The sequence below is a fragment of the Dipodomys spectabilis genome, unplaced genomic scaffold (genome assembly GCF_019054845.1).
Source record: "Dipodomys spectabilis isolate Male_0828 unplaced genomic scaffold, ASM1905484v1 ptg000147l, whole genome shotgun sequence".
In the NCBI taxonomy this organism is placed as follows: Eukaryota; Metazoa; Chordata; class Mammalia; order Rodentia; family Heteromyidae; genus Dipodomys; species Dipodomys spectabilis.
The window spans coordinates 11,113,188-11,136,975 of NW_024870824.1; the positions used below are offsets into that span (position 1 = coordinate 11,113,188).

At 37.9% G+C, this 23,788-nt stretch overlaps 1 protein-coding gene across 1 annotated transcript in view; it reads left to right on the top strand.

Annotated features, from left to right (window-relative positions):
- The first annotated feature begins 924 nt into the window (after window positions 1–924).
- Window positions 925–23,788, top strand: part of Kctd16 (potassium channel tetramerization domain containing 16) — a 275,058-nt gene continuing 252,194 nt past the window's right edge. Inside the window, exon 1 of the mRNA XM_042692202.1 lies at window positions 925–1,756. Within this exon, the coding sequence (XP_042548136.1) occupies window positions 925–1,756 (832 nt within the window). The remainder of the gene's footprint in view (window positions 1,757–23,788) is intronic.

Genomic DNA, 23,788 nt, shown 5'->3' on the forward strand with positions numbered 1-23,788 from the left:
TTTGGGAGTGATTGCCTACACACAGCCATCGATACACTTCTTAGATATAAATGCATGCACATCTAGAATTATTCTGGTCCAAGAGCACAATCTCACGGGGGGCACTTTTCGTGTATACTCCTGTCCTTTGCCTGTTTGGGATTTGACAAGATCCCATTTGAAGAGACTCTGTGTGGCTCTGGATTCTGATCGCTCTGCAAATGGTTACCAGAACTGGCCTTCACCATTCATTAAGGTAAGCCCGAGACTTACTGCTTTTCCTGTCCTGCTGAGAAAACAAATCTCCCTTTCGAAGCTGGAAATTTGCCTAGTTCTTTTTAATGTACAATTATGAATCGGGATGTTTTTAATACTAATGACTGGAGACAGATGCTCAGGGATAAATACAGAGACACAAAATAGTCGGAAGAGAAGCTACAATTTAGTTCAGGAATGGCAGAAATCAGTAGTTTCGGGGCTGTTTATGTAAAATAATCTCTTCCTCCTTTCCCTTCTTTTCCTCCTCCCGCCCCCACCTCCTTCCCTCTTCTCTTTCCAGAGGTCTCTCTTTTTCTGACTCATTCTGGGTTTGGAGAAATAATTTTGCTCTTTTCCCTCAGAGGGACCTTTGAGTACCTGGGGATTTGGCCTGCCTTTGCCTGCTGAGCCCGATGGAAGATCAGATGTAGAAGAGTTGATGACATTCTGTGAAGTAAGAGCTTATCACCAGCCTGGGTCCAAACTACATTTTCAGCATCACTTCACCTGTGGACTCTTCTAAATTTTCCTTTATTGGGGAATTAACAAACAAAGAAACAAACCTGGGGCAAGGCCATTTTTAGCAGGTAAGGATCATTTTTTCCTCGCCTGCAAATTGATGCAAAGGATAAAGCTGTGACTCCACTGGACTGATCCTTTAAAGACCAAGAGAAGAAGAAAAGGACAATGGCTCTGAGTGGAAACTGTAGTCGTTATTACCCCCGAGAACAAGGGACCACAATTCCAAACTCCTTCCCTGAAGTCATAGAACTGAATGTTGGGGGTCAAGTGTACTTCACACGCCATTCCACACTAATAAGCATCTCTCATTCCCTCCTGTGGAAAATGTTTTCCCCAAAGAGAGACATGGCTAACGATCTAGCCAAGGACTCCAAGGGAAGGTTTTTCATTGACAGAGATGGATTCTTGTTCCGTTATATTCTGGACTATCTCAGGGACAGGCAGGTGGTCCTGCCTGATCACTTTCCAGAAAGAGGAAGACTGAAAAGGGAAGCTGAGTACTTCCAACTTCCAGACCTGGTCAGACTCCTGACCCCTGATGAAATCAAGCAAAGCCCGGATGAATTTTGCCACAGTGACTTTGAAGATGCTTCCCAAGGGAGCGACCCAAGGATCTGTCCCCCTTCTTCCCTGCTGCCTGCTGACCGCAAATGGGGTTTTATTACTGTGGGTTACAGGGGCTCCTGCACATTGGGAAGAGAGGGGCAAGCCGATGCCAAGTTTCGGAGAGTTCCCCGGATTTTGGTTTGTGGAAGAATTTCCTTGGCAAAGGAAGTCTTTGGAGAAACTTTGAATGAAAGCAGAGACCCTGACAGAGCACCAGAAAGATACACCTCCAGATTTTATCTCAAATTCAAGCATCTGGAAAGGGCTTTTGATATGTTATCAGAGTGTGGATTCCACATGGTGGCCTGTAACTCATCAGTGACAGCGTCTTTTGTCAACCAGTATACTGATGACAAGATCTGGTCCAGCTACACTGAATATGTCTTCTACCGTAAGTACAAAGGATTCCATTTGTTTTTGTGTGTATCTGTTCTCTTCACAGTTGTGGACAGTCCGCATGCATTGTCAGTATCTAAGGAAGACAGTTTGTGAGTGCTGTAACTCTTCTATTGTAGCTCGAGTACTAGAGGTTATCATTCAGCTCTCGTGACTTACGGAAGCAACTTTTATCTATTTTCCCAATGAAGTCACAGGATAGTCAAGCATTTTTTGAAATCTCAAGGTGCAAATGTTATTGCTGTAGAGAATATGTGGAATGAAAATGCCCATGTGTGTCTTTTGTCAGATATTGAATTTTGAAGACAAGGCAGATGATGACAGCTTGGCTATTGGTCTGTGGAGTTCGGTAGAATCAGAACGGATGACAGACTACTCTTAGACTTTTCAGCCAAACTCTGGGGGTCTATTAAGCTGGCTGCTAACGATCTGTATTCGTGAGGAGCTTGCAGAACACAAATGTTGCTCTGAATGATGTGGTCTTGGCTAGATGGCAGTGCAGACTGCTGGAAGCTCCCCCCCACTCCAGTCTGAAAGTCACTGTTATGAGCTTTATGGATCTGCTGTTTGATTCTTTTACATGTTGTACTGAGACTTGAGTTGCAGGGCAGACTTGATTAAGCCAAACTTTGTTAAAGATCTGTCTAAAAGGAGCTAGCTCCTTGAGAATTGTCAAGCACATCCAAACACCTTCAGATAACAGGGGTGGTAGAATTACTGACATAAAAGTAAACCAGAGTGGGGGAAATGAAAGGATCTTACTACTGTCTTTTAAGTGGGGATCTGCTTAAATGAAGACTTAGGTTGTATACTACCTTGCTCTTCTTTGTAAACCCATTATTTTAAACTTGGAACTTTAGTCAGTGATCTCTGAAGGAAGAGCAGCAGTAAATCAGCCTGTACTATTTGCTGTTTAACTGCTGATTTTGAACAAGGCCAGGATTTGGTGGTAATATCCAGTAAGAATCGTTTTCCATGGCTAGCATTCAATATCCTGTCTTTTTACGTTAATACAAAATTTCAAATTCAGGATTAAAATATCAACCTTTTTTAAAACATAAAAGTATACTGAATTTCTTGGACTGGTTTTAGCCTACAGTTGTATAGTTCATTTGGAGATGGTGCTAAAAATCTTGGTAGAAGGAACAGTGGGAAGCAGAGTTACTGTGAACTGGGCTATCACATTATTTGGTTTGTACAAGTGGGAACACATGGGTTATATAAACAAGAGAGCCTGTGGAGAAAAATTAAATCAGTTTAGGAGCATACTAGTGTTTGATAACAAATATTACTTGGCCCGTGACCCTATTTGCAGCCTTTATAATCTATATCTTCCTGTTGACCAGAGTTTAGTCACCAGATACTACTTTCTTCCATCTGGCAAATTTCCCATGAGGCCAGAGATAAGACTCTGGCTTTTCCACCTTCTATAAAGGAAATGCAACTATTTGCAATTCTGTAGAACAAATACCTTCTCAATTTTTGAGGAAAATGCATCTTAGAGATAGGTAAATGTAAGTTATGAATTTTTTTGTTTCTCAGGTTTTTTTTGTTTCTCATTTTGTGCAAAATATCCAGAGCTAAGTGTTAACTCTTCCTCTGTCTTAGGACCAATAAAACTGACATCTGGCTTTCCAGGGTACATAACAGCCTCCATGCAGCTGCTTAGCTATAATTATTTAATTAGAAGCTGCCAACTGTGCCTATATAAGCATTAATTCATCAAGCTGTTATGCTTGGGTTAATGGGCTAAAACCATGGGAGGTGCTCTAAAACAGGGAGTTGACTGCATGCAATGGTGCTTTTCTCTGAAGAATTTGACTTCCTCCTGGGGTGGGAAAATACACACACACACACACACACACACACACACACACACACACACACACACACACACACACACACACACCCTACTTAGATTCAAGCAATTAATTCTTAGAAATCAGACTCAAAACTTAGGAAAACTTAGGAATAGTGCAAAGTCACTTTGTCTGAATGTACATCATAGTTAAAAAAAAAAGGACAAGAAATTACTGAACTGTACATAGTAGTTTGCATTTTGTTGTTGTTGTTGGTCATGGAGCTTGAACTCTGGGCCTGGCCACTGTCCCTGAGCTCTTCAGCTCAAGGCTAGCACTCCACCATTTGAGCCACAGTGCCACTTCTGGTTTTCTAGTGGTTTATGGGAGATAAGAGTCTCACAGACTTTCCTGCTTGGGCTGGCTTTGAACCATAATCCTCAGACCTCAGCCTCCTGAATAGCTAGATTACAGACGTGAACCATTGGCACCTGGCTTAGACTCTACCTCATTAATTTTCTTGTAGAACTGGAATTATGCACCAATATGAGTTAAACATAAGTGAATGTTTTGTTCATGGAGACCTATGAACAATGAAAAAATCTACACCTGTCTTCATGTGTTTAAGAGTAAGAACTTTGCTTATCTGTATCACTTACACATAAGAAATGACATGTAAAATGCTGTAGGTGAATATGAATATTATAGAAACATAAGAAAGAAAACCCTGTTACAGTTGCCTCACAAAATATTTAGAGATGTCTTTGTTTTTATTTAAAAATAATAAGAAGATAACTTTTCACATTTCCCATCAAATTGGCTAAATAATACTTCCTTTTTCTTCAGGAAGAAGGTAATTGTATAAACATCAGACAGCTCCTCTTGCTTTACCTCTAAATAAAGTGAGAATTAAGTAATTCAGAAAAGACAAGTCCTGTTTTTGAACCAGATGCTCAATGATCGCTGAATCACTTGGCGAGAAAATCACAGGTGCCTGGAAGCAAATGGATCCTCTATTTCTAGAGCATTTCCCAAAGCCCAAGGGAGTGGAAAGATTGTTCTCCTTTGAGGAGAATTATGCATGTTGCTTAAGCTTAGTCATGAGTGAGTTACCTTGGATTAATAATGGAAAACATCCTAATTCAAGGGTATTTGCATCTAATAAGTCCCTCATAAGTAGAGACATCAATTCATGTGATAACTAGTTCAAAACACATATTATGAGGCCTGTGACTTACAGAAACGGATATTGTTTTGTCATCTCTCCGTAGGTGCTTTTCATAGGTGCTTTTTTCACTTTTATTTTTTTCTTAAATTTACAAAGTTACAGCTACAAAAGTCCCTGCATGTCTTGACATATACAACATATGTCTTTAGGTCTTATGCTTAAGATAAGGTGCTGGCAAAAAGTAGATTAGGAAATCATTTCCCATTTAGAATTCAGGTGTTTGATCTGGTATTGGGAAGAAATATATGGTTATGTCCAGTGTGAATAATTTTCCCAAGACTGACCATAAAAGCTTCAATTAAAGATCAGGCTTTCTTAGAGAAAACAAGTGGATGTGCATCTGTCCCCAAATGACGGTAGCTTTCTTCTTCTGGTTGTTTGAAAGATAGCTACAATAACATAAATTTTTACTGCCCCTAGAGATGTGAGATGCAGCCCAACTATGAGGTATGTGAAGTTGAGTCCCTTCCAGCACCTTAATACCACTTTCCCTAACTTTCCCTGTCCTCTTAATTTAGGTCTTTTGTTCTGTTGGAGTAACTCCTGCTCTCCAATTCTTTCCCTCTAAGCCATAATCAGAACTTGTCACGAAGACTTCTGCTCTGTCATTGCACTCAAAATGCTTTCAAGGCAGAGGTATTTGTGCCTAAGAGCACTTGAAATGACTGTGGGCCAGGCAGCCTTTCACAGTGTATGGAGTGCTATTAAGAATCGAAGCTTATTAATTTATAATTTTTAGGTACAATTAAATATAAGGTTTCATTGTGAAGTCAATTTAGACCCAATGTTCAGATAGATATTATTATATAGCAACAATACAGGAATAATAAGGGAAAATTTGTATTTCTTTAAAAGCCTGTGCATTGAGAATTTGACTAAATATAACAACATGTAAATATGTTTGTAAAATATTTAATTATATTGTTTTTACTGCCAGATCATCTAAGATCTGTTACCTGAGTTCAAGTCCTTGTGGGAGGAAATTAACATGGGTTCTTCCTGGACCCAGGGTCTCATTGAATGAATATTGTAGCAAGAGCAGTGTTAAGATGAGAGAGAAAGGGGAGGGAGAAGGGCTCTAAGATTCTTCCAACACTCCTGATAAGCTCAAACATATATATATATGATTGTGGGGAAAGGATGGAAGGTTCCTGATAGCCTGATGAGATTTAGATCTTATCAAAGAACTTTAGAAGTGAAATAGCTGTAAACATGCTACCATGTTCCCAAGTAAACCCTTCAAAATCTCTCAAACAAGGATAAGGAAGAGAATGAGCATTTAGGAGTACAGGAAGGCCCAGGGCAGAGGAAGCAGCCTCCTGAAATCAATAGACAAACTGTATCATTACACACTGTGGCTATTTTTCTCTGATCTTTGCTATAACTTTCCTTAAATTCTGCATACCTTTGAAAGTCACTTAAAATATTTCTGTCATGGACAACTTTCAAATACTAACAAATCTAGAAACTGGAGTTCCGACTTCTATATAATCCATCATCAATTACTATAGTTATCATCACAAGACAATCTGGTTTTATCCATACTTCTGTTTTTTTCTCCTGTTTGCACTGGGTTGCTTGGGGGGGAGGAGATCCAATATATAAATCATTTAATTCATCTACAAAAACTGCTGTTCACATCCGTAAAATATAATGTATTGAAAATATACAATACTCTTATCCATTAACAATTCTGTTTTACTATTTTGCTGTGGACCAAACCCAATGACTTGCACATGTTAGACAAGTACTCTACTGCATAGGTATATAAACAATCCCTTAAAATGTCCTTATTTTTCCTTTTGACAGCATTGCAATTTGAATTCTCAGCTTTATGCTTGCTAAGCAGGTACACTATCCCTTAACGTGTACCAACAGCCCCTTATGGGGCTAGATACAGTCAAGATAAGCTCTTGATTTATGCCTAGTCTGGTCTGAATTGAAATCCCCCTATATGTGCTTCCCAAATCACTAAGATGATGCACACTCAGTACATTTCCCAGCCACTGTGTTTTCCCATAAGTTAGGATATAAAGCACTCCACAGTTCCCAGCCATCGGTCCAGATGTAGGCTTGTAAACTTTTTTTCCCCAGGCTGGCTTTAAACCTTAATTCACCAATCCCTGACTCTCAAGTGGCTAGGCTTACAGGCTTGAGACAGCATACCTGGCTACAATCATTCTTTATTATTAGCTTGAGTATTGTAGCCACACTTGCTATAGTAGCACTTGGGAGGCTGAAGCAGGAGGATCCTGAGTTCAAGGTCAGTCTTGACTATTTAGTAAGATTCTGTCTCAAAAAACCTTAGTGATGATGATGATGATGATGATGATGATGATGATGATAATAATAATAATAATAATAATCTTTACTATATCCAGTATCTAGAGAGTGTTAAAAAGTCCCTGATTTTCTTACAACATTTTCCTAAAATATGTTTGAATCAAGATTCAAACAAAGTTCAGCCATTATATTTGGTTGCTATGTTTCTTTATTATCTTCTTATTTAAAAGTATTACATTGTATGCAATAAAATAGTAAAATGGGCTGAAGTTTCCCCTCTATACAGTCTGTTTCGAGATACCTGCTTAGGGTTGGGGATTTAGCTCAGTGGCAGAGCACTTGCCTGGTAAGTGCACAGCCCTGAGTTCTGTCCTCAGCTCTAGGAACAAAGAAAATTTAAAAAAGAGAGAGAAACTACTTGTTTGACACTATCTTACCTCCTGGGTTTCAGTGTTCCACCCCTACAGGGTCTGGGATGTCATTAACACATATTCCCAATAAATTTGCTAGATGTGGGCTATATATCAGATTCAGATTTAGTATTTCTGAGAAGACCTCTTCACTGGTGGCAAGTACCTTTTTAATTTGTGTAACTAGAGGCAAGGTAAAAGCATCTTTCTTTTCATACTCATCATTAAATAAATAGCAATTAGGGCCAATTCTCTCCATTGTCTCATTTGATTCTTATTTTTAAAAAAAAGCAATAAAAGAGTTCCCTACTTTTCCTTCCAGTCATTCAATAACTATCTAAATTTCCATATTTATTCTCATCATTGTACTGGGCTGCCAGTGGGGATAGAGTGAGCCTGCTAAGATGTGTACTCGTTCCTTTAGAGTTTGAACAGGGATCATTTGAGGTGAAAAGTTTACCTTCTGCCTATTCCAACTTTTACAATTAAATATCCTTGGATTCCCTCAGCTAGGTAGAAACTCCATTGAATTCACCATCTCTATTTCCCAAACTTCTCTCTTGTTGGTTTGTTTGTGCTGGCCCTAGCACTTGAACTCAGGGGCTGGACACTGTCACTAAGCTTATTTTGCTCAAAGCTAGTGCTCCACCACTTGAGCCACAACTCTACTTCTGGGTCTTTGATGGGTAATTGGAGATAAGAGTCTCACAGACTTTCCTGCCCAGGCTGGTTTTGAACTGCAGTCCTCAGATATCAGCCTCCTGGGTAGCTAGGATTACAGACATGAACCACCAGTGCTTGGCTCCTGATGCTTCTTTCTCCACAGTTACTTTCTCTAATCTATGACCTATCTACTCTTCTCTTCCATCTCACTCATGTCTATCCATATCTCTCTACCCTCACTGATGCTGCACAAGACACAGTCCTGCTTCTTTTCTACACTGCTCCCAAGAAATAAAAATTTTCCTTTCCACTCCATGTTCTCTATTGTCTTCTTTGGGTCTATTTTTCCTGTGGCAAACATGATGAGGTTTCTAAAATAGGAGTCATACTGTGACCATCCTCCACCTAAAGATCTTCCCACCTTCCAATGGCTCTTTATAGTTAATATGTCTCCCTAACAGGTGTCCCTTCCCTTTATGGAATTTGCTTCCCTCTGTAACTCCTACTGCTGCCACTCAGTTCCTGAGTGCTGTTACACACTTGCTTCTCCATTATTTTATATTAGTTCCCTCTGCTTGGATCTCTTCTACTTACTTTGACTAAATTCACTTGAATCCAACTAAAGTTTACATTTTCTGGGATAATTTTCCAAGTCTATTGTATCAATAAAGTATTTCTTAGCTTTGCTTTATGAGACCATAATTTCCTCTACATAGTTAAAAAATAATATTTGATTTGCTCATATATTTACAGGAACTCTATTATGAACTGCTATGTTCATAATAGTTGGTATAATACCTAACACTCATACTGTAAATATTTCTCCAAAAAGAATACCAATTCAAAAGAGTGCACAGTGCCTTCTGCAATATTCTGTTGCTCTCATAAATGCACCTGTCTTGGATATATCATTATATTATCTCTTAAAAGAAGAACTGAGAGCTGGACACTAGTGGCTCATGCTTGTAATCCTAGCTACTCAGAATGCTGAGACCTGAGGATAGCAATTCAGAGCCAGCCCAGACAGGAAAGTCCCAGAGACTCTTATCTCTAAGAAACTACCAAAAAACCAGAAGTGGAGCTGTGGCTCAAGTGGTAGAGCGCTAGCTTTGAAGAAAAGGAGCTCAGGGACAGCACCCCGTCTCTGAGCTCAAGCCCCCAACAAGAACACAAACATGAGCAAAGAAGAACTAGAGATCAATGATGGAGTGATTGATACATTAGATAATAACAGTGGTGTTTTCTAAGTTTCACTGAGTGCTATGGATTTTACATACAAATTAGAATTCTTTCTGTAAGGTGCTCTACCCTTTCTCAGCTCCAGGGAGCTGAGAAAAACACTTACCAGCAGTCAAGGCTCTTTTGGTCTCCCTTTAGTTTATTCCTCCAAGCAGGAGCAAATTGAGGCTGGGTGAGGCCAGTGTCTAAGGAAGAGCCCAAGAAGGATTCAGAATTCAGAAAAGTGCTCCAACATTGATAAAAATGTCCCCAATAGAGAAAGAGCTCTACTAGAATACAGAAGGTATTGTGAGATTTGCCTACTTAATTTTCTTATTGCTGAAGGATTCTATTTATTCTCTCTTCCATTTCCACAAATGCTGAAAAAAAAATTTAGTGCTAAAGGCAACTTGGCATGGTAGTTAAGAACCTGGATTTGGGATCTCAGATGAGAGTATTCTATTTACTTAATAAAAAAGGATGCCCGGGTTGAATTCTTGCTTTTCTACCTACTAACGATGGGTTCATTAAAAAATTAACTTTCTTCCATGACTCAGTGTCCTTACCATGAAAGCAGAGATGATAACAACAGTGTTTACTCAGAGTTGGTATAAGGATCAAATGGTTAATAGATTAGAATGTACTTACAATGCTCCTCATACTCAGTCAGTGCCATAGAGTGTTCTGACCCCTGGAAGTAGTCATAAGTTCTTCCTTTACGGAACCTGTCAGAGACCAATAATCATTTTAGCTGTCCAACTCAGTCTAATGACCTATGCATACTTAAAAATATTCAAAAATGTGCTCAATATCATGGCTGTTTATTTTAATTGAAATGGAATAAACATGAAAGTAGCTCCATCAAAGGACTTCAAATTAAATGGCACAGTGTACTCCATAAAATTGGTATGTGTCAATTAAAATATTATGTTGCAATAAAAAGAAAAGTATGTTAGTAAAAGTTTGTTAGTAATAGAAAAAAAAACAGAAAGAGAAGAAAAGGCTTCAGTGGATATTCCATAGTGGAAATCATTAACAATGGACTTCCCCTGCAGTGATTTCCACCTATGGCCTTTCAGAACTTAGGACAATATAGAGTAGAATTGAAAATTAAGAATGCAATGTAAATTATATGTTCAGCTCCAGCAGAATTAGAACAACTTTTTGTGGGTGTCTCAGCCTAGAGAATATTCCTCACAGTGACAGAAAATGGTTGTTGAGTGTGATGCTGACAAACAGATTATTTATGTTACAGGAGAACTGAAAACAAGGCATTTTACTTCACATGGGGTATAGCTGTGCACTGTGGTAATAAAAGGAAATAAGACTGTTAATATGGGATGGTTACCTTGCCACCCATTCAAAAGCTTCCCCATGCGAAGAAGTTCAGTTTTCTATATTTATTCATCAGCCCCATTTCTGGAGGAGGAAATAATAAAGATGATAAAATGTGATTAAGAGTTTGTCACATTAATGAAAATGAGAGGTAGCTAGCTCACTGTCTGTAATTTGGTGGCAAATGTAACAGACTTTCTGGCCCTGTTGAATATAGTGTTTATTTTCTTATTTTTAAATTTTATTTTGTTGTAACGATGCTGTACAGAGGGGTTACAGTTACAGCAGTAAGGTAATGAGTACATTTCTTGTTCAGAATTGTTACTCCCTCCTTTATTCTCCCACTATCCCTTTCCCTCACTCCTCCCCCATGAGATTGTTTTGTTTCCTTTGAATATCATGCATTTTTTTTTTGGACAACAATATAAACTTCTCAGGTCAGCACTGCTAGGCAACAAAACAGAGCAAAAGAAAGGCAAGTTTTGCTAATTTTTGTTTATTTGTTTGTTTTGTAAAAGGGATTCTGGAATAGCAGAGAAAGTGAAGTGATCAGCAGCAGGAAAATGATATATATGGATGCTAGAGTGTGTTTTGGAGGAAAAAGAACCCAAAGGGAGCATCCGTGACATGGATGACTGTTCCCAAACAGAGAAAGAGCTAATCTACATTACAAAGCACATTGAGCAGCATTCTTCAGGCATCACCGGTCAGGCATCACTGCTAACTTTCTGACAGCTTAACCATTCTGTGACATCAGTATTTTATATCAGACATTATTCCATAGGTGCCTGAAAATGTACATGGTGAGGCAAATAAAAACGAAGATTCAGTTTTTCTCAGATTCCTTTCCAGTCATCTAGAAGAAATATCAGAGAGATACCTGTATGAGTTCAGTTTTGTCAGACTGCAGCAACACAATAGGGAAGACATTAATTCCTATTGGTTTATGAAGTCTTAGAAAATGAACAGTTTAGTTTAGCTTGGCTTTTCTGGATGGATAATGTGTGGCATGGGAAAGGAGTGATTGATAATGTGTGGTACTTTCAACATTTTTAAGTCTTCTTTGGATGCTTAAAATTATGAAATATTTACTGAATTTGTTTGAAAATACCTTATTGATATGTACTTAGTAAAGATCTGTCTCATACAAAGTATTGTTTTATAAGACTGTCCACTTGAGACGGGTAGAAAATGTCAAATTTGTATGCAAAGAATCTGGATTCTGATTCATGATCTCTTCATGCTAATGATTTTCTAGTACTTCTCACAATCTGCCAGGGAAGTGATTAACAATCTGCACAGATTTCATTGATTAGACACTGCAGGCACTTCACACTTCCGTCATCTGTACTCTACATACACACAAAAAAAATAGTAGTGAAGTGCAGTCCTAATCGCTAAAGCATCTTGACTTTCTTTCATCAGAATGCCCTTCTTCAACAGGCACACTTAAGTGTAGCCTCAGTTACTTGCTGTGAGTTCTGCAGGCTTCCTTCTGGCCACATAGATAAAAGCCAGGCACTGTGAGCTTGCTTGGCTCTTTGCTTTTGAGTACGTTAGGTTCCTAAGCATCTCATAGTGTGACTCAGAAATTTCTGGAAATATTTGTTGAATGCATGCAAAGCACCTGAGATGACACCAAGAGATTTAAGTACAGTGAATATTTTCATAGAGCCTGGGCTTTAGGAAGAGACCAAATCAGTAAACAGGAATTTTAACCTAGTGTGATGGGGAATTAGAAAGTGACATGAGAATAGAGAAGATTCTTCTAACTGGAACTTGGGGTGTTAAGAAATTAAACTAGACAGATATCAGTAGCTTGTGCCTATGTTATTCAGTTATTCAGGAAGCTGATATCTGAGGACCATGGTTCAAAACTAGACCAGGTAGAAAAGTCCCTGAGACACTTATCTCCAATTAACCAGCAAAAAAGCCAGAAGTAGAGCTGAAGCTCAAGTGGTAATCAGCCATGAGCAAAAACAAAAGCTGGAGAGGTCTCTGTGTTCAAGCCCCCAGTACAGGCACACATGTAAAAAAAAGAAATAGAAATTAAACTAGATTTATATTAAGGTGAATTGAAGCACAAATACTTAAATTTTAATGTATCTGTTGACCTTAAGATACTAGATGACTGATGGAGTCATAAAAGTTATACCTTAGATTGGCTTAGGAGAGTTTTAAGACCATTAACAATCCTATAAATTCTCATTTACTTGGACTATTTCTAATGAGAGCTGCATAAATTAGTTTAGTTTTGGCCACAACCATTATTGTCCTTTTTCACTCTAATTCTCTCTTCCACCAAAACTTTTGACTTGTAAAAGGCTTTAATGTATGTGCAAAATCAGAGTTCAGATATTAGACCATACCACTAGTAATAGGTTTTAAAGGTACTCTATAATTATAGCTGTACTCTCCTTTTTATAAAGATTCTCAAAGTGGTATGTATCATTATTATGATGATTATTTAAACTTGAAGATTACTAATTTACCTTGCCAATCTTATGCATAAGTCATTTCCAGTGACCGCCACTGTGCTAAACCCACAGGAGGTGATCCAGAAAATTCGTTGAGTGAATAAATACATTTTGAACACTATTTTAAAGAAGAATAAATGGATCAGCATTTGTGGCTTGCTTTTCTTATATAATTTACTTTTACTTATGGAAGTGCCATACAAGCAACAGCAAATATACTATTGGATTCCATAACATCATTCAATCTATCTGCAGAAAAGTACTAATTCCATCATTTCCTCCCTGAGGATATCTGAGCAAGTGTGTTAACTTCTCTACTCCTCAGATTGATCCTCTGTCAAAGGAAATGAGGGAGCTCTGTCACAGCAATGCTGTAAGACCTAAGGCTCACTCAAGCCTTTCCTTTACCTGTGTACCCCTCAGGAGATAGGTATTTCATCTGTAGGTCTATTAGTATATTGGGACCCAGATGGAGAATCTGAGAATGTTGATCCTATGATTGAAACAGAAGCCAAGTTACTACATATTGATTTTACTCTGGCCTATCCATACCACTTCGGACCACAAAGAGAGAAAGAAAAATCATTGAATCAATCCCACAACTCAAAGTGATTCTCTTGGCATGTTTGTCCTTTCAGCCCCTTCTGAAGGCACACTTGCTCTGAAATGTTGCCCACCTTGGTCTTTTTACAGTTTTTACCACTAACATTCTCCCTTCCATGTCATACCTTCCTGCATCCTACCTTTTCTTCAAGGTCAGGCTTTAGTGAGTTTACTCACCAAAGAGCCTCTGCTACTATCTCACCTGAAGCCACCAATCTTCCTAGTTGCTCTTTGCATAGAACCTTGTGTATTGACATGCTAGTACCATTCATATATGTGATTTCTGATTTTCTTGTTTCTTTCTCCCCACTTCTCTCTTGAAAGCTTTGTAGAGGTAGTTGTAGATTTTTTTTGCTCTTTTATATACTCAGCACGATGTGTAATCCTCAGCTAGACAGTCAATAAGTTATTTTTCTGTACCTTCTCTATCTAACTATATAATAGAATTCTCTCTCATGGTAGAGGTGACTTAATTATACATGCATTTCTCTCTCTCTCTCTCTCTCTCTCTCACACACACACACACACACACACACACACACACACACACACGCTCATACAACACACAAACACATTCAAATATAATTACACCTACATGAGGATGCAGCATTCATTAAAAAAAAAGAATGAAAAGGCAAACTTAAACCCAAAGAAAGAAAGCAAACAATGTAGACAGGATTGGAGAAGTTACTTTGAAAAGTCATGTAACCTTTCTAATCCTCAAGGACTCTTATCATGAAACAGCAGTAGTGGAAGATGTGTCATGCTTTATTTCAGCCTTTTCTCAAATGGCAAAAGTTTAAATGGCTTTCCCTCCCTCCCTCCCTCCCTCCCTCCCTCCCTCCCTCCCTCCTTCTTCCTTCCTTCCTTCTTTCCTTCCTTCCTTCCTTCCTTCCTTCCTTCCTTCCTTCCTTCCTTCCTTCCTTCCTTCCCACCTTCCTTCTTTCTGGTAGCCTACCAGGGCAATTCTAGGAAATCTGTGGTTCAGATTATAACTGTTGAAAAAAATCTAACCTGGCTACTTGGAAAAAAATATAAAATTTGTTTCTTTGTGAAACTGGCTTTTTTCTTTTTTTTTTTTTTTTTTTTTTGCTAGATTCATAGTTGTTTTTACTTATTTTGAATTCATTTGACTTACATTTTAGTTGTCAGAATAAACCCGGATATGAAAGTGATTATTAGAAAAATAAAGGGCAAAAATTAAGTAAATTCTGGCAGAGTTCATAGAAAGTTTCCTTAAATAACATATAAATGATATATAGGGTATATACAATATGATATATATGAGACATATTATATGTATATATTTATAGCCACACAAGCAATGAGAATTATTTTTTTAAAAGGTTGGAAAGTAGTTCTTAGGACTTTGCATGATGCCTACCTACTAGCTTTAATTTATTTCTATATTGTGAATAAAGCTTAAGTTTGGTAAGTTATTCTATTAGATCATATACTGCCTCCAAAGAGCTTAAGAAATGGTGGTTAAAAATCTCTAGTTAAAGTGGTGCTTTCTATCCTGACATGAAGAATTGATTATAAACAAAAAAGCAATCTATTTTGGTGTGGTTTGAAAATAATCTCTCACATCAGCTATATTCTTCTGGATAAAAGCAGCAGGAATGCTTTCTTTTTATCATAGCTATATTTTCACATTTTTTTATAGTCTGTGATTTGCCTTGGTAATTTTCTTCCTTTTAAGGGAAAACAAGTGTTCTTCAAAACAACCAAATGCTATGTAATCAAATAATTGCTATTGAAGTCTTCCTGACTCCAGATACAAATAAGATGTATTCATCCAGTAGTATGTATTTAAATTCTGAGACATTAACAAGTATCCTTCACTGAGCTTTGTGTCTACATTATGTAAAGTGGGTCTTGTCTGGGCCATATAAAACCTCTGCAATGAGAATCCAAAAGTCAGAGGTATTTAGCTTATTAAAGATCACTGTATCTATATCTATATCTATATCTATATATATGAAATTCTATGCCTCCATCAGAAAGAAAGAATGACATTGCCCCATTTGTTACGAAATGGAAAGACTTGGAAAACATTATATTAAGTGAAGTAAGCCAGGCCCAAAGAAAAATAGGTCCCATGGTTTCCCTTATTTGCAATAACTAGTACATGTGTAGAACAAGCAGAAAAGGCCAAAGTCCATGTACATATGACCATATAAAATGATGTTAAGCAAAATGAACCTCAAGGTAGGGACACAAATATCTGTTTGCTTTCTTGCTATTGCTTCTAACATATTTATAATGTACCATGTGATTTTTTTGTTGCTTTGTCTGTTCCTCCCCTATAATATAACCCCTATTTTCACTGTATTTGATGTCAGTGCCCTGCATCTTGTATATACACTTCTCTAATTTGGGGAGAGGAAGGGAAAAAACAAGATGCTTAAATAAGAATACAAGTTGACCCATTGTAACAATGAGATGTACAAAACACTATGTTGAAAATGAACTTTACAACATCGGCAGGGTGGTGTATTTTGGGTGGGAGGGAAGGGATGGTAGGGAGAAAACAAAGGAGGAGGCAAAATGCTCAACAGGAAATGTACTCATTACTCTGCTCATGTAACTATAACCCCCCTGTACAGCATTTTTTACAATAAAAACCATACAAAAAAAGATCACCTCACTAATGGCAGCTTTGGAATTTGTTAAAAGGAATGAAGAGTATCTGTCTAGCATTATGCTTGAGAAAAATTCATTGGTTTGTACTAGGAATGGGGTAAAGTTGGATCAAGGGAGAACAAGGGCTGAACTTTAAAATAGCTCTCTCTACACTACAGACATGTGTTATCTAATAGTTGGCACAAGCAGAATGCAAACCCCAATTGCCCTGACCCCAATTTTGGCATTGTGAGCCATCATGCCATACCACAGAAATGCCAGATGGCATGGATGTCTTTTTGAGATATCTAAGCAGCTATTCAAGGAACCACCTCTCAAGATCCACCAAAAAGCCCACGCAAAGACTCCAGTAGGGTGTGTGGATGATACAAGGTGCTCAACACAGCTGATTTTCTTTTCTTTTCCCCTTTAAAGTTTAAGTCTCATGAACACGATTTTCCCATGACACAGCTTCAAAAAAGTTAAACCAGATTGAGCCTAGATCTGTAAATCTGTCCTCAGTTACCCACACAGAACTTCTGGGATACAATCTCTTCTCCCAGAGACTCCTACACAGCATTATTTTTAAGTATTTGATTTCTTAGGTACCATAGATATGAAAAGACACAAGATTTCATCACTCAAAGAAGATGTCAAAAATTTGAAAGGGAGTAGGGACAATTTGTCCTTGTCTGTCTCCCTTCCACCAGCTATCTAACAAAAAATAAATACTATGCCAGGCAGCAGTCATTCACACTTGCAATCCCAGCTACTCAGGAGACTGAGATCTGAGAATTACCGTTCAAAGCCAGCCCATACAAGAAGGTCTGCTGAAACTCTTATCTCAATGAGACTCTTATCTCGAATTAACCTGCAAAAATCTAGAAGTTGAGCTTTGCCTCAAGTAGTAGAGTGCCAACCTTGAGCAAAAAAAGCTAGGAGACAGCATCTAGGCTCTGAGTTCTAGCCCCAATATCAGTATTGAATAAATAAATAAATGAATAAATCCAAAAGGCATATTAGTGCTTTTGGGTTCTAGAATCAATAGCAACACTAATCTGAATGACATATCTTGGAAGACCATACCAGGTATTCTGGAAGATGCTGTTACTTCTCAGAGGAAAGAGTCACATAAGCATGAATGTATGGCTAATCTGAAACTCTGTTTAAATCATAGATATCCCCTCAAATGAACTTCTCTTTTTCATCATCTCTCTCTGTTTTGCCTCTGGGGACACCTATTGGGGATCATAATTTTGCATAACCATTTGATGTCAATAATTGTTTCTCATTATGTGAAAAACTTCAGATCATAGCAACAGCAAAACTGAAACCAAAAATAAACAGAAAAAATTATTCTTGAATTTCAAACCAGTTGACTCTCTTTGCCTCTTTCCCTTCTGAATCTTGGTGAAAATCCCAGACCTCCTAGAGACAGAGAACTAGAAACTCTTATTTGTCCTCATTTCTTGAGATTTTTTTTTTTTGTCTTTACCCACTTAAGTGTTAATTGTAAAATGAATTTTTGATGCCATTGATTGAGTGTGATCACATAAGTGCTTTTGGTAAGTGCTTTGTACATATGCTAATGTTCACTCTTTAGAACAGGATTTATCATTAGAATAAGTAAAAGAAAAGGACCTTCTCTGCCGCTCCCCATTTATAGATAAGAAAACTTAGACTTTGGAAAACCTTTAGTTTAGTGCACAGCTTTAAGCAACAAAACTGTGATTGAGACCTAAATCCAGTCTGTCTAACTTTAAAAAATATATATTCTTTCTAATTGCTAAGTTACAGTAGATTGTCAGCTCGGGGCAGATGTCTCTTATCCATGAGTTAGTATTTTCAAATCAATTAATGATTATTTAGTGATTATTGCTATATACAAGTGATTATTCTAATAATCATTAGGTACTAGAATTCATGAAATAAAATGGGTGGGGTTTTTTTGCTTTTTATTTTGTTTTTGCTTTATTCATAGTGAGAATGATCCTGGGATTATTGTGAGTTTGACTTTGGGGGGAAATACGTCTATATGACTTTATAATAGGTAACTTTTGCAGATTGTTTTATCTTTGACAGCTTTGTTCTTAGAGTTTTATGCACCATTCATTTCTCCAACAATTATTATTAAATGACTACTATATGTCAAATAGTATTCTAGGCACTAAGAATTCAGTGAGTAAAAAAGGGAATGTTGTTCCTTCAAGTACAGTTTATTCTTATGTGTATATATGTCTATGGATGTATGTTTGTGTTGGTGTGGAAAAGGATAATAAGCAATATTAATAAGTAAAATGTAATTTACATATGACTATGGAGATAAGAAGAAAGGGCCAGGCACTGGTGGCTCATTCCTTAATCCTAACTACTCAGGAGGCTGAGATCTGAACACTATGGTTTGAAGTCAGCCCAGGCAGGAAGTCCATGAAGTCGTATCTCCAATTAATCATAGAAAAAGCCAGAAATGGTATGCGGCTCAAGTGATAGAGTGCTAGCCTTGAGCAAAAAGGAGATCATGGACAGTGCCCAAGTCCAGATTTTTGAGCCCTAGGACTGGCAAAAGAAGAAGAAAGAAGCAGAAGCAGAAGCAGAAGAGGAGGAGGAGGAAGAGGAGGAGGAGGAGGAGGAGAAGGAGAAGGAAGAGGTAGAGGAGGAGGAAGAGACTAGCACTGTGTATTGTAGTTTCAGATAATGGCAAACCATCACTGAGTTGGTGACATTTAAATAAAGGTTTGTATGAAATGGGGCTTCAAACTGTTGAGCATCTGACAGGCAGAGTGAAAAAAGCATGTGCCAAGATGCTGAGGTAAAGTTCTATGCGTATTTAAGAAACAAATTAGGGTAGCAGTGGAGCTGGAGCAGCTAAAGGAGAGTCTAGAAGGAGGGTCAGATAATAAAATATGCAGATATTTGTAGACCTTTAAAGAACTTTGGCTCTAATCCTGGGTGACTTAGGCAGCCATTGTATGTTTCTGAGTATTTAAGTTTCATGACAGTCTGCTAAGTTGGAAATTTGATTTGTGTTCTCATAAGTTAGATGTATTCAACTCAAGTTGTATAGATTGGTTTGTGATTGAGAAGGGTAAGGGTCAGGCTTCAGATATAAATTTGGTCCATGTACTGGTGGCTCATGCCTATAATCCTAGCTACTCATGAGGCTGAGATCTGAGGGTCATGGTTCAAAGCCAGTCTGGGCAGGAAAGCCATTGAGATTTTTATTTCAATTAATCACTGAAAAATCTGGAAGTGGTGCTGTAGCTCAAGTGGTAGTGCTAGCCTTGAGCAAAAGGAGCTTACAAACAGCACCGAGGCCCAGAGTTCAAAGCCCAGGACCAGGAAAAAAATTTATATATATATATTACACACACACATACACACACACACACACATATTTGGGAGTCATGATCACCTAGAATGTATTTAAATTGAAGGGACTAGATGTTAGCTGCTAATACCAGGGGCACAATTAACAAAGTGAATTTAGAAACAGAGGCTTGAGCTCTCTGGTATAAAACTGGGAGTTGAAGAAGAACTGCAAAGCAGAATCAGAATGAGAGGCTTTTAACGTGGGAAAAGCCAAGAGAAGTGTGGTATTCTGGAAGTCAGGTGGAAACAAAATGCTTTATATAAGAGGGAATGATTAACTGAGACAGAGATGGATAAGGGGTAATCTCTCTGAAGGGTGGTACCCACTGGATATAGTTATATGGAGATCCTTGGGAAGGTGGACAATAGTAGGTTTTGTGAATGGGTGACAATGAGATTTTTATTAGAATAGATAGGAGTTAATAGCATTGCCATATGAAGCTGACGGTGAGACTCACCTATTGTGTGTAAAGACTTCTGTGCCATGGAAAATAAGAAGGGTTTGGGGGATTTTCACAGGTTTGGGCCATTTGTCTACCAAAATTCATATCTCTGTTGTTTGGTATGTTTGGTATCTAGCAGTTGTATGATTTGGGTGCACTTTTCAGACTCTTTCTCATACCTCTATTCCTTTTACCTAGGTGCTCTATTGAGTCTTTCTCTTGATTCATTTACTTAACAAGTGTTTTCTGTACCTGCTCCCTGTCAGGCTATTTCTAAATATTTAGGACTTAGAGCGAACAAAGTTTCCTCTCTCATTAAAGTTGCATTCGAGTGAGAGCTGTAGATTGATAGGCAAATGAATACATACTTATTACATTAACTTAATCAATATCTGAAGCTGCCATTCCTTGCCTGTAACTCATCTAGTTACAGTTCCTAGTCCAGTGGTATATATTATTCCTCTGTAAATGACATGACCAAGACACTGTTAATTTAAGTCATTGTCCATGAATACTACCCAGGATTTGCATTTGGTTAACCTCTGCAGCTGATAAAGCTCTTTTCCATTCTCTGCTGTTCCTTTGCTTCCTTCTGGTACTAAGTAATACAGAAATGGAACCATCACTCACAGAAAGGAGAAAAGTTTCCAGTAGTATCATTATTCTTAATTAAAGAAGTAGGAGTTATCTTTTTCTGGTCTGAAGTGTTAGGTGTCCAAAGGCTTCTTCTGAATGAGACTTTCTTTTGGTTGTTTGGGAAGTTCTCTGCTAGAATTTTGTTACATATATTTCCTAGCCCCTTAGTTGCCTGTTACATATAAGCCACAAATTAGTTCCTATATTCGAAAGAGGCTATCCTTAGGTTTTATAATCTTAGGTCTTATATCATTAGGTCTTATGATCCTATATTTTATATCTTAGGTCTTATAATCTTATTATTTTAATCACTAGGTCTGATAATGCCACTAATAATTCTAATAGCTGATATTTTTTGAGCTCTTACTTGTTAAGTGTCTTAGATCTACTATCTGAACACATGAAGTCATTGGCTCAGACTAACTAAGCAAATTATCCAAGGTCACACAGCTAGTGAAAGGTAGAGGTAAAGAGTTTCCAGATTGTGGGCTCTCAACCTCTATATAATTAGGCTAAGCCAATAATAGTCTTATTTCTGGCAAACAAATATCTTTGAAATTCAAGGTATGTTCTTTGCTCAAAGTAGATTTGAACATCCTTAGAGCAACACTGTTCAGAAGAGTGGTAGAGTAAGATATGTATGTAATTAAAAAATTTGCAGCAAACACAGAGAAATAGAAAAAATAGCCACTAAAATTAATTTGAATACAATATTTTAACTTGATGTAACAAAACATCATGCCATTAAGTTTTTAAAATATACTTATTTGGTTCAATCTTCAAGTTAATGTTATTAAAGTCTAAATAAACTTTAATAATTTAGACTCTGAGTCCATGTGGTATATTTTAAGTGCTCAGTGGTCACATGTGTCAAAGGCTACTGTATGGGAAAGCATAATTTCAGAGGGTCCCATTTTAAAGGTCTCCCAGTTACTTATAGCTGCTGTATACAGACTTATTAGCAGATCCTGAGATTTATTTTTTTTGAGTTTTTTTAGGATTACTCTTAAATACAAGCTTGGGAAACATGCAATTTTTGTTTCAGACAAAGTGATTGTGTCTAAGTCATTGCTGAATTCTGTCTTCTAGATTTTTTAAATGCTGTGCAGGTATCTATTCCCGGCCTAAATGAGCCCCTGAGCACATAACAAATACCTGTCAACTATTAAATAGTGATGATCAATTGACAGTTTGTTTAAGGGGCAAAGAGACTGCCTCTCCCATCATTGGAGTTTGAATACTGGGCCTCAGACTTGTTCAGCTTACTGGCTCTGCTGATGCTCACATGAGCTGTACCCCTACCCTAGTGTTTCAATGATCAAGTAGAGATGTGATCTCACAGTCTTTCTTGCCTGGGCTGGCTTTGGACCTCAGTCCTCCAGGTCTAAACTTCTTAAGTAGATAGGATTATGCACATAGGATTATAGGCTTGAACCATCAGCACCAAATGAGTTTTATAGTTACTTCGTTGTTATTGCTGTTGTTGTAGGCACAAGCTGATTTTTTTTGGGGGGGGGGTCTGGCCATGGGGCCTGAATTCTGGGCCTGGGCGCTGTCCCTCAGCTCTTCAGCTCAAGGCCAGTACTCTACCACTTGAGCCACAGCGCCACTTCTGGCTTTTTTCTTTTTGCTTATGTGGTGCTGAGGAATCGAACCCAGGGCCTCTGGCATGCAAGGCAAGTGCTCTACCACTGAGCCACCTTCCCAGTCCACAAGCTGACTTCTTTAAATAAGTTTTTTACTGTGAAAATACTATACAGAGGGGTTACAGTTACATAAACAAGGTAATGAGTATATTTCTTATCAATCATTGTTGCCTCCTCCTTTGTTTTTCCTCTACATCCCTTCCCTCCCTCCTCCTCAATTATACTTCCCCCTCTCCCTCCATCACCCCCACCTCCAAACAGGGGTTATACCATAGGAGAGGGACATACAAAGCAACAAAAAAAATCACATGTACCTTATAAATATGTTAGAAGCAATAGCAAGCAAGAAAAGAAAAAAAAAAAACACGTGTGTCCTTATCTTGGAGTTCGTTTCACTTAACATCATCTTATATGACCTTTTCTGCTTGTCCCAGACATATACTAGTTATGGCAAATAAGGGAAACCATGGGACCTATGTTTCTTTAGGCCTGGCTTACTTCACTTAATATAATTTTTCCAAGTCTTTCCATTTCCTAACAAATGGGCGATGCCATTCTTTCTGATGGAGCTATAGAATTCCATTGTGTGTGTGTGTGTGTGTGTGTGTGTGTGCATCACATTTTCTTGATCCATTCATCTAGTGAGGGGCATCTAGGTTGGTTCCATATCTTAGTTATGGTAAATAATGCTGCAATCAACATAGTTGTGCTGGTAGCTTTAGTATGGTCTTGTTTGTGATTATTTGGGAAAATGCCCAAAAGTGGGATTGCTGGGTCATAGGGGAGCTCTATGTGGAGTCTTTTGAGGAACCTCCATACTACTTTCCAAAGTGGTTGAACAAGTTTACATTCCCACCAACAATGCAGTAGAATTCCCTTCTAGCCACATCCTCTCCACCATCTGTTGTTATTGGAGTTCTTAATTATAGCCATTCTAACTGGGGTAGGTGGAATCTCAATGTTGTTTTGATTTGCATTTCTTTTATGGCTAGAAAGGTTGAGTATTTCCTTTTCAGGAAAGTTTCTCTTTAAGTCTTTAGACCACTTATTTATCAGGCAGTTGTTTCTTTGAGGATTTGTTGTTGAGGTATTTAATTTTTTGAGTTCCAAGTATATTTTAGATATGAGACCCTTGTCCATTGTATGTATGAAGATCTTCTCCCAGACCATGGGCTTTCTATTGATCTTGCTAGCTATGTCCTTTGCCATGCAGAAGCTCTGCAACTTCATGCAATCCCATTTGTCCAACCTTTGTAATAGCCCCACAAAAAATGAAATATCTAGGAATTAGC